Source organism: Panthera uncia, chromosome C2, assembly GCF_023721935.1.
Source record: "Panthera uncia isolate 11264 chromosome C2, Puncia_PCG_1.0, whole genome shotgun sequence".
Lineage (NCBI taxonomy): Eukaryota > Metazoa > Chordata > Mammalia > Carnivora > Felidae > Panthera > Panthera uncia.
Genome location: NC_064810.1, coordinates 54,225,898 through 54,245,111, shown reverse-complemented (window position 1 = coordinate 54,245,111; position 19,214 = coordinate 54,225,898). Strand labels below are relative to the sequence as shown.

Sequence of the window (19,214 nt, the reverse complement as noted above, 5' to 3'; positions counted from 1 at the left end):
ATACATGTCGCAGAAGGTGGTGAGGAGGATCAGTGAGCTGATGTTGGCAAAGCACTTCACACTGTATAGATCAAAGGCACAATTATAAACACATGGAATTCACTGTGATTATATCATTTATCTGATCTGTTCCATTAAGTCAGTGCCATATGTCAGCAAGGAAAATCACTGGAGTCTGAGTTTCCATGGGCAACTTGCTTTCAACATGTTTGTTAAAACAATTTTTAAAAAATGTTAATATAGTCAGTTGAACTGGCTTCTTTCCCATAGCCCCAATTCAGACAAAACTCCCATGGGGGTCATTTTTTTTTTAATGAGAACATCAAGCCAAATTTGGCCCTCTGTGTGCTTTGAGTTATCCTTGCTCGCTCTCTCATGGACACTTGCCTCTCTAGGACTGACTGTGAGGATGAATTTCGGTCTACTTAAGAGGCCCTGACTCAGTGTCTAAAAGAATTTTTTTTGATGAAGGGCAAAACATCAGGCCTTGATATTTGCCCTACTTCCTTCCATGAGGAACAAAAATGAACGTTTCTTTGTGCAGTTAAAAGAAAAAAGCTCATTTTAGGTAATGTCAACCCTGCATCTATTAATAGACCTGGCTTAGGGAAAAATGAATCCTCAGAGAGTCTGCCTCTCGTCAGGTACATCTGAATGTCTTAGAGCAGTTCACCAATTATAATAATCTTAGTGCAAAGGAAGCTGGAGATCCAAACAGCCAGGGCTGGGAGAAGAAAGAGCTGAACTCTAGGCTGGGGCTGTGGAGGGGCTGAAAAAAGAAGAGGCGGGCTAGAGGGTGGGGCGAGCTAGTCAGGAGTTTTAGTTAATGATCCATAATAGCTATAATAGGTACATCCGGAAAGGAGAGATGAGCATATCTTACAAAATATCACAAGTGCCCTTGCAGAACGTTTCTGTGCCAGTGCAGAATGTATCAGAAGCCTCTGTTTAATCTGATTATTTGGTCTGGCCTCAGGGGCTGGGAGAGGAAGGGGCCCTGAGGAGTCTGCACAGAATGGCAGGGAGAAGCACTAGGAGAGCAGAGGATTCTGAGCAATCAAGATAAGCCAGGTAAATTCTAGAACTTGAGGAAAATATGGCCTGAAGGCAAGATGAGTTTCTAGGTCCTGCGTCCACATAAACCTTGGGAAAGGCCACAGAGACTGAAGGAAGCGTGCGAGGAAGGGACCAGAGAAGCCAAAGAGACTCAGAGGCAAAGATAAGAGCCCTGAGGGTTCTGCAGAGGGGTGATTCATTCAACTCCTCCTCCCCTGAGCTCCAGCCATCATCCTGGGAGGACGTATGTATCCTCAGTGAGCCCCAGGCCTGTTGGTGGTGAAAGTATGAGCAGCTGGGATATGTGTCATATGTTTTGCTTGTTCAATACATATTTGAGCACTTCATGTTGGCCAGACACTGGGCCTGCTATTCTTGTCGGGGCTTCCTAAACTTTTATGGATTGATGGGGCTTTCTTTCTTTCAAAAACGTTTTTTTTTTTTCCTACAGTGTTCTAATTGACATAGGTAGAGGTAGGGAGGTGATAATGCAGTCACTAATGGAAGGAGAGGAGGAGGTGTGGTGGCTGGCTTTGGCCCTCTCCATCCTGGATACAGAAAAGGAGGCATAATGGCAGTTAGCATGAAGGCCAACTGGTGGCCCTACCTGTCACCTGCGTCCAGTTTGGCCACAAGACTCAGAACTGGGTTGAAAACAAGTCGGTCAGGTGGGTCCTGAATTTTCAGAGGCCACAGATGTCCACAGGTGTTCACAGAGGCCACCTCCTCCAACTCAGGGTGTTCAGGGAAATGCTGAAGTATGGGAGTGTCTTGTCACTGGCCGAGGGCCAGGATGGACCCAGCCTGTGTTCTCTCAGGCACAGCCAGAGAGGTGCTGCTGACGGTCTTGGGAAGGAGGGACTGAAAGTCCTGCAGTCCAAAGCTTGCTTTGGTTTGATCGCCTCTGGAAGGGTTAAACAAATTTTCTGTAGAGGATGAGATAGTGTAGGGAAGAAAAAAATTCTCCTTACCCTCTTTAGGTCTGTGACTGATCCTAAGAATTAAACTGACTTAAGACAGTTTAAAAGCAGAAAAGTCTACATGTTTTATTGAATTTTTAATCTCCATGGGAGCTTTCACAAAAGAATGAAGACTGGGGGGACACAACCAGAGCAGGAAGTTTTATACCTTTTAGACAAACAATAAACTTGTGAAGAATTGATAAGGCACAGGGATTTGGGCTTGTGGTAGCTTAAATGCTGAAGAATTAACAAGGTTTGTTTAGACAGCCTTCTTGGCCCTAAATTTACTCTTTGGTAACAAGGATGTCTCCCTTCCTTCTGTACAGGGGAGGGTATCTTTCACGAGGGAGGTTTATCTCCTGCATTCAGGGAAAAAGGGCAGAATTTAGATTGATCTTCCTGCTTCCATTGTTTTCTCAAATTCCTTGAGCTTAAGATATTTAATATGCCAAGGTGCCGTATTTTGGGGTAGCATTGGAGCAGCATCAATGGCAAATATTTTTGGCTTTGCAGGTAGGCCATAGGGTCTCTATCTCTACTCAACTTTGCAATGTAGCTTGAAAGCAGTTGTACACAATAGGAAATCAAGTGGTCATGGCTGGATTTGGCCTATAACTTCTAGTTTGCCCAACCCTGGCCTCTATAGCCTTAGGGGTCTACACATTATTTTTAATGTTCCATCATGTTTTCCTTCCATTTGGCCTGTTCCTCAAAACTCAGTGATGTCAAATTTCACACATGGTCTTAATTTATAAGCACCATCAAACTTAATTTCAGTTATTGTCTGAGTCTCTGCCAGAAGAATGTGTTTAAGTCTCTTCTCATTTCTAAGGAAAATATTTTAGCATGTCTTCAAGAAATAGGATTTCACACTCAGGCATGGTATTTGGTTAGGAAAATACCTTGCTAATCATTTTAAATCGAAATTATATGTATTAGAATTAAGGAAAATCTCACATTTCTCTGATACAGGTAAACAATATCGCAGGAGAAAAAAAGTGACCTAATGAATTGACTTTCCATTTAAAGTCATTATAACTTTTACAAGTTTTAATGTTTTTTTTTTTTAATTCTAAATTTGAAAAAAAGTGTAACATACAGTGTTATCTTCATCTCAGGTGTACAGTATAGTGATTCAATAATTCTATACACAACTCAGGGCTGACTATGTTAAGTGTACTCTTAATTCCCTTCACCTAGTTCACCTGTTCCCCTACCCACCTCCTGTCTGGTAACTATCAGTTTGTCTTCTATGGTTAAGTGTCTGGTTTTGGGTTTGTCTCTTTTTTTCTTTGCTGGTGTGTTTTGTTTCTTAAATTCCACATCTGAATGAAATCATGTGGTATTTATCTTTCTCTGACTTATTTCATTTAGCAGTATACCCGCTAGATCCATCCAAAATTCCACTCTTTTTTATGGCTGAGTAATATTCATATATAAATACATAAAATGTGTCACGTATATACATATGTATATACTACATCTTCTTTATCCATTTCTCTATTGATGAACACTTGGGCTGCTTCCATAACTGGGCTATTGTAAATAATGCCTCAATAAACATAGGGATGTTATCTTTCAGTCTTTCAGTCTGAAATGAGTCTCCAGCAGGCAGCAAATAGGTGGGTCTTGCTTTTTTATCCATTTGGTCACCCTATGTCTTTTGTTTGGAGCATTTAGACCATTTATATTCAAAGTAATTATTGATAGGTGTATACTTATTGCCATTTTGTTACTTGTTTTATGGTGTTTTTGTAGTTCTTCTGTTCATTTCTTCTCTTGCTCTTTTCTCTCACAGTTTGCGGGCTTTCTTTAGTGATATACCTGGATTCCTTTCTCTCTTTCTCTCTCTTTCTCTCTCTTTGCTTATCTATTACTTGTTTTTGATTTGTGATTTATATATAGCATCCATTTAGCAGTCCCATAAGTTTGAACCCATTCCTTACTCTTCTACCCTCCATATTTTAGGTATATGGTGTCATAATTTACATCCTTTTATTTTGTGAGTCCTTTAACTGATTTTTATAAATATACTTAATTTTACTGCTTTTCTGCTTCCTACTTTTCTTACTCTTCTTACTTAAAGTCTTTCTACTCATAAAGTCTCTGATATTTCTGGGGCAACTGGATGGCTCATTTGGTTGGGGTTCTGACTCTTGATCTTGGCTCAGATCATGATCTCACTGTTCGTGAGTTTGAGCCCTGTGTCAGGCTCCCCCTGCTTGGGATTCTGTTTCTCTCTCTCTCTCTCTCTCTCTCTGCCCCTTCCCTGCTTGGGCTCTCTTTCTCAAATAAATAAACTTTTAAAAAAAGTCTCTAACATTTCTTGTAGGGCTGGTTTAGTTGTCCTGAATTCCTGTAACTTTTGTTTGGGAACTTTTTAAGTTTCCTTCTCTTACGAATGATATCTTTGCTGGATCGAATATTCTTGGTTACAGGTTTTTTCTTTCAGCACACTGAATGTATTATGCCACTCCCTTCTGGCCTACAAAGTTTCTGCTAAAAAAGTAGCTGATAGCCTTATGCGGTTTCCCTTGTATATAACTGTTTTCTCTTCTCTTTCTGCTTTTAAAATGGTTTATAATTTCTTTTTACCATTTTAATTACAATGAGTTTTGGTGTGGACCTCCTTGGGTTGATTCTTCTGGGGACTCCCATTGCCTCCTGGATCTGGATTTCTGTTTCCTTCCCCAGATTTAGGAAATTTTCTGCTATTATTTATTCAAATAATCTTTATGTCCCATTTTATCTCTCTTCTCCTTCTGGAGTCCCTACAATGCAAATCTTATTGTGTTTGATGGTATCATTGGGTTCCCCAAGTCTAATTTCAGTTTTTATTATTTTTTTCTCTCCTGTTCAGCTTGATTGCTTTGCATTACTCTGTCTTCCAGGTTGATGATATGTTCTTCTGCTTCCTCTATGCTTTCATCTAGTGTATTTTAAATTTCAGTTATGAGTTCTTCATCTCTGGTTCTTTTGTATGTTTTCTATATTTTTGTTGAGGGCCTCACTGAGCTCCTACATTCTTTTCTCAAGTCCAGTGAGTATCTTTATGACCATTGCTTTAAATTCTCTTTCAGGCATTTGTTATCTTGGTTTCATTTAGCTCTTTTGCTGTGATTTTTATCCTGCTCTTTCATTTGGGACACATTTTTCTTTTTCCTCATTTTGTCTAACTCTCTGTATTTGTTTCTATGTGTTAAGAAAGTCAGTTACATCTCCTACTCTTGAAAGTAGTGGCCTTATGAAGATTAGTAAATAAATCTTCCCATATATCCTAGGAATTTTTCAAAATGCTACCTCTATGCTGTATCTCTGAGGGACTGTTTGTCATGCTATGTCTTTAAGGATGGGGTTCAGTTTCCTATTGCTCTCTCAGAGGCCATCCCGTTGACTTTTAAAGTTCCAGGTGTTAAGCCTGATTGTAGGAACTTGTGAGGCCAGGCCCTTCTTATTTTCATAGGCAGAGGTTATAGGGTTTGCCTTCCCTGTATGGGTTCCTAGTGCCTGGGGTGCTTGGTGTGAAGAGCTGTTTCCCTCAACTCTATGTGTCTCACTCCTATGGACGATCCCATTGGTCCATTTAGCTCTTGACCATGTCTCCGTCTCCACCCTTCTTACTGCCTTCATTGTTGTCTCTTCTCTAATTTTAGCTGTGGAGAGTTGGCTCTGCCAGTCTTTGTGATATTTTCTGGTTTATTTACACTGATATAGGTATTATCTAATTGTATCCAGGGGATGAGATGGGCTTAGGGTCCTCCTATCTGCCATCTTCTCTGGAAGTCTATATCACATCTTCTTTATTCATCTATCGATGGACACTGAGGTTGCTTCCATGATGTGGCTATTGTAAATAATGCTACAGTAAATATAGGGGTGCACGTATCTTTTTGAATTCGTGTTTTTGTTTTTGTTGAGTAAATATCCAGTAGTATAATTACTAGATCATATGGTAATTCTATTTTTGATTTTTTAAGGAACACCCATACTGTTTCTCATAGGGACTGCACAAATTTGCATTCCCATCAACAGTGCCTGAGGGTTCCTTTTTCTCCACATTCTCACCAATGCTCATTATTTTTTGTTTTTGATTTTAGCCATTCTGACAGGTGTGAGGTGACATCTCATTGTGGTTTTGATTTGCATCTCCCTGATGATGAGTGATATTGAGCATCTTTTCATGTGTTTGTTGTCCATCTGTGTCTTTTTTGGCAAGAAGTCTATTCAGGTCCTCTGCCCATTTTTAATCATATTATTAGCATTACTATTATTTTTTGTGTTGAGTTGTATATGTTCTTTATATATTTTGGATATTAATCACTTACTGGATATGTTATTTGCAAATATCTTTTCCCATTCAGTAGGTTGCCTTTTTGTTTTGTCAATGGTTTCCCTTAAGTTGTAAGTTTTTTTACTGACTTCTCTCTTTCTTTTTTTTTTTTTGTATCTGGTTTTCTTTTTCAAACTGCATTTCATGTCAGGATGGGGGCAGGGGGAATGAAAGAACTTCTTACTATATGGTCCTGGTCCTGAGTGCTTCATTTTTTTTTTTAAATGTACTTGGAAGAGTTTTCATTTTAAAGATTTATTGACTATGCATGAAATGTGTTGATTGTCTAGAGGCCATTCTTTAAGCCTGTATCATATCCAAGCCTCTCAAACCATAGCACTTTCTACTGTCTGCAGGCACTCATGAAGATTCATAAACAACTGTGTAAAAGTACAGTTTGAAACATTGTCTGCTTAAGTAGAATGTATGTCTGTATAAAGGATTTTGATACCAAGCTAGGGATGCTTTAGTGTTCCTGTATAAGGAGAGTCAGCTGTGGCAAAAGTGACTTTCCCCAATATAAAACAAAAAAGTGTCTTAAAGCTTTTAGTGATGTTGATAGTATGAGTCACTGTATAAGTCTGCTTGGGCTGCCATAATGAAATGCAGACTGGGTGGCTTAAACAACATAAATTTATTTTTTCACTATTATGGAAGTTGGAAGTCCAAAATAAGGTGTTGGCAAGTTTGGTTTCTCCTGAGGCTTCTCCTTGGCTTGCAGATGGCCGCCCTCCTGTCATGTCCTCACATGATCTTTCTTTTGTGCATGTGAATCCCTGATGTGTTTGTGTGTGTCCAAATTTTCTCTTAATCAGATTAAATTAGGCCTCACCCAATAGCCTCATTTTACCTTAATCACCTCTTGTAGAGGCCGTGTCTCTAAAGATAGACACATTCTGAGGTACTTGGGTTTAGGGCTTCAATATATAAATGGGGAAGTACATATTCAGCTATAACAGTCTGGATTAACTTTATGTACTGGTATTCCTGTAGGATTATGACCTGGAAGCTGAACAAAAGCCCACAACCAAGGTTAGTCATGAGAGGCTGATCTCAATTTGTGGGGGCCAGGGACATAAGGTTAGCACAGAAGAGGTGCTAACTCTGGGCTTTACATTCTCCCATACATTTCCATAAGTACTTGTGAGATTTTCACCTACCAATGGGGAGACAACTGGTCATGAAAAGCAGCCCCTCCACCTGTTACCCAATTAGAAACCTGAGCCACACAACTATCCCATGTGGGCTATATGCCTTCCTGATTGGCCTCAGAGTTCAGGACACATATTCAATGCTATTTCAATGCAGAACATAATTATGATCCAAGATGAGTACATTTTTGCTATTTCTGGTAATGGGCTCTATGATAAAGAATAGGAAGGCTCTTCCCATGTCTGTTTTGCCTGTTCAGCACTAAGTCCTATTTCACAGGGTGAGCTTAATGCTGGGGTGGGGGGTGTTAGTTATAGCAGTTAAACCATCCTGGCTCACAAACACCAAATCTTGACTCAAAACTGTCAAAGTTCGGGGCACCTGGGTGGCTCAGTCGGTTGAGCATCTGACTTCGGCTCAGGTCATCATCTCATGGTTTGTGAGTTCGAGCCCCGCATCAGGCTCTGTGCTGACAGCATAGAGCCTGGAGCCTGCTTCGAATTCTGTGTCTCCCTCTCTCTCTGCTCTTCCCCCCACTCATGCTCTGTCTCTCTCTCTCCTTCAAAAATAAATTAAAAAACATTAAAAAACATTTTTTTAAAAACTATCAAAGTTCATCTTTGTTTTGTGTCTGAGTCCAGTGTAGGTTAGGCTATAGAGTGAGCCACTATTCTTCAAAGCCATTCAAGAGCCCAGTTTCCTTCCATCTTGTGGTGCCACAGTCTTCCAAAAGTGGCCACCAAGTTTGCCATAGATGAGGAAGAGGGGAGTACTGGATTATACAAGTAAAAATGTTGTATGGGCAAGGCCTACAAATGTTTCTGCCCATGATCCAGTGGTCAGCATTCAGTCACATAATTCCAAACTGACTGCAGGAAGGCTGGGAAATGATTGCCATGGGTTCCCTAGATTTTTTCATTGTTTCCCTCAACACACATCTATTGTCTAAGCTTCTATCACTTGGCAAATATAGTTTCAGTGTAGGGTTTTTGTTGTCATGAGGAATATTGAAGCAACTCAATCCTCACACAGCAGTTGGTCTTCTCAGCCTACCCTTGACTGTACTCCAACTCCTACAGAAAGATAACCATGCTATTCTAGAAGGGCTAAGCAACAATAGGCCATTAGAGCAATATTGCTTGTCCTTGGGATTTAAGCCTGGGTGGCTCTTTCTTGCCTTGTTCAGATATGTTTTACCACTGAAAGTAGTTTAAATATTATAGCTGTCTGGAAGAGCATCCTTCCTTCCTCCTTAGCCACTGCCGGAAATCTAGATGTTTGCTCTATGCCTTCCCTTAAGGGGTCTTAGGTAAGGCTAAGTCTGTCCCACTGGACATAAGGGCCTCACAAAGATCCTCTCTGATACTTTCCTTGATTCTTGAGAAAAGCTGGCCTGGAAATCTTAATCTATTATGATGCTCACTAACCTAACCCTTCAACCTCTATGTTTTTTAAAATGACAACCCCTTAGACTCATTTTGTTAATTGCCCAGAATTTTTCTTGAATTTTAATTTTTTATGTTTCCTAAACTATTATGTGCACAGCAGGTAACCTTTCTTAATTTGGGTGCATGATTTTTTTTTCTCTTAAATGTTATTCTAAAATTAGGAGGAATCAGCAATGCGCTATTGACTCCCTGCAGTCTAGTCTGGATTCTGAAACTAGGAGCAGAATTGAAGCGACACGGCTGAAGAAGAATGTGGAAGGGAACCTCAGTGAGATGGAACTCCAGCTTAGCTGTGCCAACCGACAGGTGTCAGAGACAACCAAATCCCTGGGCCAGCTTCAGATCCAAATCCAGGTACAAATTGCGATATAAGGGCAGGGAATAAGCAAACCAAGAGACAGATTGTGCTGAGAAATAAAAGTAAGGACAACAAATCTAATCCTTCAAGAAAGCAGGAACACACTTAAATTGGCGAGCTTTGCTTAGAGCATGCATGCAGGTACATATCCCATTGAACTCAGCAATCTGTGCCCCAGGCCTGTGTTTTCTCTCACAGGACCTTCGGGTGCAGCTAGATGACAGCATACGCCTGAACAGTGAGCTGAAGGAGCAGGTGGCTGTGGCTGAGAGGCACAACTCTCTTGTCCAGTCTGAGCTAGAGGAGCTGAGGTCCTTGTATGAACAGACGGAATGTGGGCGCAAGTTGGCGGAGGAAGAGCTCCTGCAGGCCACAGAGAAAATCAATCTTTTCCACATCCAGGTGAGGCCCATAAACTCTCCCTATGAGCTGTATTAGCTGGATGAAGGCAATGGTTTCCACACATTGTTCAGCTTTGGACCATAATAGTTGCCATGTCAGGCAATGGATGTGGCATATGAGGCATAAAGAGAGCCTTTGGCAGCAGTGGGCACACTCTTCATTCATTCCCAAATGTATTAAGTTCCTAGGGTTGCTATCACTCGGGACCACAAACTGGGTGGCTTAAAACATCAGAAATTTATTCTCTTACAGTATTCAACACTAGATGGAAACCAAGTTGTTGGCTGGGCCCTGCTCCCTCTGACTCTCATAGGTCAATCCTTCCTTGCGTTTTTCTAGCTTTTGGTGATTTTTGGCAATCTTTGGTGTTTGTTTGCTTATAGACGATCACTTCAATCCTCTGCCTTCACGTGGAAATCTCTCTATATGTCTTAACATCATCTTTTCTCTGTTAGTATTTGTGTCTCAATTTCCCTTTTTTATAAGGACATCAGTCATATTGGATTTGGACACCTCCTAATGACCTTGTTTCAACTTGATTACCTCTGTAAAGACCCTATTTCCAAATAAGATCACATTTAGAGACTTCAGCCTATCTCCTTTGGAGGGGACACAATATTATCCATAACACTAAGTCCAAAAGAATGGACTCTCAGGACTTACAGCCAGTAAGCTGGGGAGAGCTGAACATTCCCTAGTGTACCAGAACCATTTGCCTGTTTCTTCTGTTCCCTCCAAGTCACATGTTCTCCAAGGATTAAAAAAAAAAATCTCCTGCCTCAGAGCCAGGAGATTTCTAACAATTCTAAGTGACTGCTGACAGATATGAGCTGTCAGGACTCTGGCTCCCCATGGAAGGTTATATAAGTGACATGAAGCAAGGATTCTTAGATCGTTTGCCATTCTCATAGAATCAGGGGAAACCACAGCATCTAGGATAAACGTGTATACTAAATGGATCGTTCAACATTTATAGGGCACCCGCCATAACCTGAGCAGTTGTATGAGGTGTACGTGCAGAATGTCTCCATTGTCCTAAAAAAGTGAAGAGCCAAGTAAGGAACTCAATGCGCTGCTGGAGTATAGTGTTAGAGCAAGCACATCCCTACAGAAAGCCTTCCCTGACAGTCCTAGGCATAGCTAGATACACAATGTGCTCAATCAGAGTCATAAAGGACACATAAGCAACCTGTCAGGTAGAGAGAAAAGCCGAGGACAAAGCATGGGGGAGGAGGAGATGTGGGCTGCTGAGGGAAATTGCTGTACTCACAGAGCATAGTGGGGTAGGGGTAGGAGAGATCAGAGAAATGATGCTAAGAGGCAGGGAGAGCCAGGTCCCCAGGAACCTTGAGTCTGAAGCTAATGCAGTTTGAATTCCTTCTTGCAGCGGATGGGGATCCACTGAAGAATTTTGAGTAGCTGAGAGTGAAATGATCAGATTTTCATTTTAGGAAGTTTACTCTGGTGATTGCTGTGAATGGTAGATTAAAACAACTATAGACAGAACTGCCATACCGTGGAGTATTTAGAAACGTCATTGTGGTTGCCACAGTGACTGGAAAGTGCCTCTGGCATTTAGTGGGCAGGGTTCAGAGATACTAATATCTGTGTTAGGTACAGGATAATCCCACTTCACAAAGAATTGCCCTTCCCAGAATGCCAATTGTGCCCCCACCGAGAAATGCTAAAAAAAGGAAGGATCAGCCAGTGATGTACCAGCTGGGAAGCATTGCAATTAGTTTTTGCTTACAGTTTGACTTTTGTGTCCGTCAAAACATTGTGCATGACACAACCCTATTTAGATATCATGTGATATGGAACAAATAGGCTGTATGTTTTGCATAATTCCCGGCAAGCTAACTCGCTTCAACATTTTCTTTCTCTCTCAAGAAAGCTTATGTAAATACAATGAGCAGGATTCCTATAAAGTAGGATATTGAATTTTTAAAAAGTAATCATCTATCTGTAGTACTTAATAGCTATTGGTAATAAATCATTTGCCATGCATATTATAACTGATAATGCACCAGTGGGTCCCAATATGATGAAAAACCACTAGCCTAGAGAGAGAGATGAGGACATCAACCAGAGCAAAAACAGACATAGAGAAGAGGAGATGAATTTGAAAAAAAAAAAAAAAATGAAAAGAAAATTAGGCCATGGAGACCTGATCTCTAGAGTGTAATTTCTGAAAAATTTAGGTGTGTAACAGAAATTAACACAAAAGTGCAAATTCTCAGATCTCATTTCAGACCTACTGAATCAGAATCTCTGCAGTGGGACCCAAGAATCAAACAAATACTCAGATGATGCTGGTGGTCCAGAAGCTACCCTGTGACCAGCATATCTAGGTGATACTACATTGCTCACAAGAACCTCTCCCCAACCTTAATCATGTGGAGACGCCTTGCAATTAATAGACTGCTGTCAATCTTTTGATAGAATAATGAATCTTTTATGGAACCTTCTTAGTTCCTTCTGCATTCCCAGACCTCTAAGCCTAGAATAAACATACAAGGCCAAACTTATCCTTGGCTGATTACATGTGTTCTTTTTCAAACCTGAACTGTGACAATCTGGATTGCTCTTTTGCACAATACCACCTAACCCCCTTCCTCCCAAAAAGAACCAAATAAAGAGTCAGCTTAAAAAGATTTTGGCCATTATCTCCTTAGCAGATTTTAAATGATTCTAGGTACAAACAAGTTGGCATTTATATTTGTACTTTCCTTTACAAAGAAAGAGTTTCTATGGAGTTAGTGCAGTGAGGATCCAGAAAACATTCCAGTAAGGTACACTTATCCCCACCACCACGACCACTACCAGGGAGAATCCTGGGGCAGGGGTGGGAGCACAGAACCTAGCTGTCTGTGAGGACAGAGCATGGAAGCCTTGATGAAGATGCTTCATGCCATTGAAGAAGCAGGACAGAACCTGTGAGGCTGGAATATCTTTCTTTCTATTTCTAAGGTACAATCCTGCCACTGAGAAAGGCACTAGCTAGAGAAAAGTGAAAGGACAATGAAGAGAAATCAAAAATAGGAAGCCTGTGCTTTTTATATACATTCTCTGTGCTAAGGTTTCACACCCTCAGAAAAGCTGTGCTTCAAACGTGGACCAAATAGCAGCAAAAGGAGTCTCAGCCTCTAGTGTCACAACCCAGGAAAGAAAGAATTAGGACAGTACCAGCCACAGAACAGCAATAATCCTCCCATGGGGTGGGGGGCTTCCTAAGGCCTGGGGGTTGAGGCTTATTTGAGCTACACTTCCCTCCTCCTCATTGCAAAGTCAGATAGAAAGGGAGGTAGATAAAGAGGAAATTGGATTTTTGTTTTTGTTTTTATTTTTCCTGGAGCAACATGCTGGAAACCGATTTTTATTCCCCAACTTCCTGCTCCCCGCATATCTGCAACTGACCCCGACTTGTGCTCTGGAACACTTGTTTCTACAACATCAAAGAACAAACGGCAGAAAATCATATTCCTCAGCAAGTTGAAAACCAAACACATGTTTGGGGCTTGTAGATTACCTGGATCCATTTCTATTTTCTTATTCAGACAAACTGCTAGGTCTTTAATATTGAACGTCTAACGGATGAAATCCCTTCCATTCAAATATGCCTTTGATGGCAAAGGAGAGTTTTCTAGTGTGGCTTCCTGGGGTTGGAAATATTGCTTCACTGACTATGGCTGCTTAGAACAGAATTCACCCCCGGCCAGAGCCCATTCCTGTTGCATGTCCTCGACCTGCCAGCTTGCTTTTGCATCGCTGGTCTCAACTTGCCTAATGAGAGTGCTGCTTTGCTTTAGAACACGAGCCTCCTCAACCAGAAGAAGAAGCTGGAAGTTGATGTTACCAGGATGCAGAAAGAAGCTGAAGAGGCAGTGCAGAGGTGTCAAAATGCAGAAGAGAAGGCCAAGAAGGCAGCCACTGAGGTGGGTTCATTGACTGACTGCTCGTTCCTATCTTGCAGAGTTGACGGGGCAGTAGCCAAGGGGCAGAGGCAGATCTGCAGCCAAAAAGAATTCTATTGATTCTCCATATAGCCAGGAGGAGAGTAACTGACCCCTCTGCGTCTCTCTGTTTCCATTTTGAAAAATTAGGCCAATTAGCTCCTCCTTTCCAAACAGCTCAGACAATAAAAAGGAGCAGTTGAACTGCTATGAGCAAAACCTCATGAAAGAAAGAGATTTTTTTTTAAAGTTAAGCCACTTTACACTTGTGAATCAATATATCTAGAGTCTAAAACAATTCTTCTGTGAGTCCTTACAAATCGCTATTTTCTTAGAGCCTGTGATGGCTTTATCATGATGATCTGGAAAGAAAGCTTATGTCACTTATTTTCCCCAACCCATACTATTGCTTGAGTAGCACCATCAGGTTGGTAAAGAAGGGTTTCAGGGCTGGTTTCAGGGTTTCTTTATTTGCAAGGTTAACATTGTTGATGAGAGTGCTTTTCCTAAACGGCACTAAGCTCGGCATTGGCAGCCAGCCTTGACTGAAAGTTTATAGGAACGGGAGAAGACCCACTGCCAGGCACCCCCTGCGGACAGCTGTAGCACTTCTCTCAAAGGGCACAGTGACCAGAAGGCAACACTCAACACAAATATTAGCAGAGGGAGATGGAAGGCCTGGCAGGTCCCAGTCTTGCTGAGCAGAGCAGGGACTTAATTGCAGCCTCCACTCACCCCATCCCTGTCTTGTGACTCTGTGCGTGTGGTCCAGCAAATGCCCAACTGTGTGCAGCAGCCTGCCTTTGCTATGTGAATGGAAGCTGATCCTCATGATGAAGGGGATATCAGAACTGGGACGACAAGATACTCGATTAGATTTTATATTAGTCATTTTAAAATTCAGAGGAGGGGAAGAGCTTGTGTCTCTATTTGCCTGAGTTATTTGGCAGTTGAGGAACGAAACAAAACCTTTGCACTAAATCCTGGGTACCAGGTCACTGTAGAATCCAGCCCTCTCTAAGAATAGAGAAGCATGCCTGTCACTCAGCTATTTTGTATCGAGGCAGGCACTTCTGCTCTCTGATGGAAAAGAGGTGTGTGAAAGCTTGAACATGTTTGATGGCCAAGAGAAAAATAATATGTTTCACATTTATGAAAATCCACATAGAGAAAAAGGAATAAAAAGAGTGTCTACTCCAGCTTGGGAAATGTATGCAGTCACACATTATGGAGACTATCTGCTTTACTGTGCCTTTATAAGATTTTTGACAACGTTGAAAAATGAACTCACTACCTCTTCCCCCACCTTCTAATTTTCACATAGTTCATCTCTGAGTCCCAGCCCCACATAGCAGAACCCAGAGTTGCCTCCATAATTCATTCTTTGCCCTCACCATCTGCACAGACGTCTCACACTTAAATTATACAGATGGTTGGTAACCTGATAGACAGAGAATCTTTGGCTGGGAGGACAGTGTTCCTACATTAAATGCTCTGAGAGATTCACGAACCGGTTCTTAATAATTTCATCGAGACATCAAACCCTTGTACACATAGCCAAAGCCAAGAGCAGCCTTCACAAACAAGAATTAACCTTCCTGGTGCCAGATTATTGGCACCGAGAGCATCTGTAGCTGCCAAATTCCTGGAGCCTAAACTTGTTTGCTGTTGTGAATCACAGAATTATAAAAGAGAGATGTGAAAGATCTTCATGGGCCTCCTTCCATACTTTTCCTGGTGTGTGATGTTATCGGACGCGTCCTGGGCTTTATTCAGTTCAAAGCTGTTGCTTTAGTTGGTCACCTTTCTTTCAATACAGGTGTTGATCTCTGGTCTGTTTCTGTTACCCCTCGCCCCAGTCTCCCTGGTAGCTGATGTCATCTGGATTGCCATATCATTAACAAACTTGAGGGTGGCCCAGGTTAGGGACAGAGCAGTGGGAGGAGATTGAGACACAGAGGAAGGCATGATAACTAGTCAGATAAGGACCCGAAGATTGTGGGCAGAAATGTGAAGGTCAACTGGCTGCCAGCTTATCACAGCCCCTTTCTTTCTGTTTTAGGCAGCAAACATAACAGAAGAACTGAAGAAAGAGCAAGACACCAATGCCCACTTGCAGAAGATGAGAAAGAATATGGAGCAGACAATTAAAGACTTACAAAAAAGACTGAATGAAGCTGACCAGACTGCCCTGATGGGGAGTAGAAAGCAAATCCAGAAGCTAGAATCTAGGGTAGGCATTTGTCTGGATAATCATGAGGTCATGACAACTTCTGATTCAAGGCCTTATAGTCCTGGGATATCATTCCAAATGTTTTGTAGCTCTCTCGTCACTTCTCTTGTTAGTACTTCTAGATCACTAATAGTGTCAGATCTCAATATATTCATTCATTCTCGCTTGACCTTGGGCCATCAACTAAGACTTTCCTTGGGCTGGATAAACTCTGCCTCCCTCTTCCTGTTAAGTGAGAATGCATCTCTTCCCATTCAGCCACACCAACTCTAGGCTCCCCACAGCCAGGGTTACCTGCTATTTCCGGATACACCCTCGCAGTCTTGCTTCTGTGCCTCTGTTCCTGTTATTTCCTCTGCAGAGAATGCCCATTTTTTAACATCCAGAGAAAGGGGGAAGGGGGACAAGTAAATCAAGGATCAAGAAATGCTTAGTGAAGATATAGGAGGGGCTGACAGAAATGATGTAGCACCTGCCTTCAGGGAGCTTGACAATAAATAGGAAGATCTATCTTGAAAATAGGATTTTTTAAATTATTGGATCAATTTCAATGACTATGTACAGGTTGGATGACAAATGCTAGAAGGATAGGAAGAATATTTGACTGGGACTTCATGGTTCAGAAGGGCCTCTTAAAATTGCTTTTGTACATTTATGGTATATCCATACAATAGAATTCTAATGCACATCTATGGTGCCTCCTTATAATCATGCTGATTAAAAAGGAATGAGGGAGCGCTGTGTAATATGTTCTGGAGATCTCATCTAGCAGTATGATGATGATAAAAGGCACAGAGAAAAGGTAGAGTCTACACCCTTTTGTGCAAGAGGGGGTTAATATAGAAGACAGGGGCACATACACATTTGCTTGCATTTTCAAAAAGAAGTGGTGACAGAATAAAACAAAAACTAATAAAAATAGCTGCCATAGGAGGAGAACACAGAGATGAAACTTAGACCTTGTGAATGAACCTTGTTTAGTTGTTTTGATTGCAAAATCATATAAAACATTTACATGCTTCATAACGTAAAAGAAAACACGTTTAAATCAAAGAGCAGAATAAAACAAATCAATCTGTAAAATGTTAAGACAAATGGAAACAACTGAAGCTAACTGTATATCAAGTTGAGGGGCATAAAACATACACAGAAGAATTATTCCTAGTGACTTTTAAACATAGTGCTTTGTACATCCCTCATGGAATATATCTAAGGACAAAAGAAAAAAAAAATCAAAGCAAACTGCACTTGTAGTTCCAAATAACTATATCTTTAACAAAATGTTTTTAATGTTTATTTATTTTTGGGAAAGAGGAAGGAGCAGAAAGAGAGGGAGACAGAGAATCCAAAGCAGGCTCCACACTGTCAGCACAAAGCCCAATGTGGGGCTTGAACACATTGAGATCATGACCTGAGCCATAGCGGGATGCTGACCCACTGAGCCACCCAGGTACCCCTCAAATAATAGTATCTTATCATTAACACTATCAGTAAGGTTAATATAGTTCTTTAACCAATAATTATTTAATCTTGATTGTATAAGAACCAAGATTTTTAGTAGGAGAAAAAAACATATAGGCATAAAATTAAAGAACTTAGAATATGTCTTTTTTCCCTAATTAAAAAAAAATACATGAATGATAATGGTGTTTCCAATTTGAATTTAAGATTTTAATTTTGCTTCCAATTACTGTTTGTCCACCATAAAGCCTAGAACCCATGCTAACTCAGTAGCAATAAGCTTCCAAATATCAGCTGATACTAAGGAATTATGATTAATTTTCTTAAAACCATAATCATAATACTAATCTGTTAGGATTACATAATGGAATATTTACTGGTGAAATTATATGATGTCTAGGATTTGATATATTAAAGCGATTTTCCCTGAGGTTTTTTAATCGACATAAACACATACATGAACACATGAGAAAACCTTAAAAGGTCGCCTCATAGTCTCATGTCCCAACTGATAGAACTATGTATTAAGTTCCTAGACAATAGGGGTTTAGATGATTTTTTAACGGGCTTTGTCCACAAGGAACTTGCATACCTGCTGACTTGCCCTCCCTGAGGAAAAACAAGGGCAGTGTGTCTGGAGTGGGGAGGGGAGGGGGGGAGTAAGAGATGGGGTCAGACATTCCAAGCACATTCATGCCCTGGGGCATTGGACTTTGCTATTTTAAAAGAGTAGTCAAAAAGGCCACATTGAGAAGGTGGCATCTGTGTCAAGAAGAAGGCGGGGGCTCCTGGTGGCTCAGTAGGTTAAGCCTCCGACTTCAGCTCAGGTCATGATCTCACCGTTTGTGAGTTTGAGCCCTGCATTGGGCTCTGTGCTGACAGCTCAGAACCTGAAGCCTGCTCAGATTCTGTGCCCCACCCCCTCTCTCTGAGCCTCCCCTGCTCATGCTCTATCTCTCTCTCCTTCAAAAAATAATTGAAAAAACATTAAAAAACATATTTTAAAAAGGCAGCCACAGAGGCATGGACATCTAAAGGAAGAGAAGGAACACCCTTCCTCCATCAACTCTCTACACCCCTTTCTGCTTTATTTCTCCAGCTTTGCACAATGGCAGTATTGTCACCAATGAGGTTTATCTAAGGCACGATTATTGCTAATTGTTTTATTTCTCCAAATCACATCTCACCATCAAACATATTCTCTATCTTACTTTGTGGGTTTCCCCTCGTTAAAACATATGCTTACATACGGGAGAAATTTTTGTTTGTTCTTTTCACTGTTGTCTCCCTAGCCTTGGGGTCCGGTGTGTGGTTGGCATAAAATGTTTGTCGAATGAACGTTATGCTAACTTTGCCTGTATGACTCTTTGAGGCTACAGGCAGCTTGTCCATCCGTACTACTGCCCTCCCACAAAACAGGGCTGTCGGGCAAGGTGGGACATATCTGCCACATAGACTCAAGGTCAGATTTCAGGGAGTCAGGGCTGAACATGGAGGAAGAAACTTAAGATCAGGTAGTACATTGTCCTAATCCCTAAAGTGTGCCCCGTATAGCTTATTCTCTGTATACTTACCTATGATCATACACAGGGGTGTGTGCAATTTTGTAATCTCACAGGAAATTTACCACTTCTGCATGGATGAGGGTTTAAACAGTCCTTTTATAGACCCACATAATCCCACCAACTCACTTTTGGCGAGGCAGTGTTCCCTGAGAGGCTACCCTGTTTAACCACTGCCAGAAAGAGAGTGGCCCCCCCTCTTGATGACTTTGCTCTATTTCAAATGATCGCGCCAGTTGGCAAATTCACTGGCATCCCGTCTTGCTGGCTGCCAGCCTGCGGTCTGAGGTCAGGGTT

At 41.3% G+C, this 19,214-nt stretch overlaps 1 protein-coding gene across 1 annotated transcript in view; it reads left to right on the top strand.

Moving 5' to 3' along the window:
• Positions 1 to 19,214, top strand: part of MYH15 (myosin heavy chain 15) — a 145,074-nt gene that overhangs the window by 107,461 nt on the left and 18,399 nt on the right. Inside the window, exons 35-38 of the mRNA XM_049628137.1 lie at positions 9,110 to 9,302; positions 9,505 to 9,708; positions 13,518 to 13,643; positions 15,724 to 15,894. Of these exons, the coding sequence (XP_049484094.1) occupies positions 9,110 to 9,302; positions 9,505 to 9,708; positions 13,518 to 13,643; positions 15,724 to 15,894 (694 nt within the window). The remainder of the gene's footprint in view (positions 1 to 9,109; positions 9,303 to 9,504; positions 9,709 to 13,517; positions 13,644 to 15,723; positions 15,895 to 19,214) is intronic.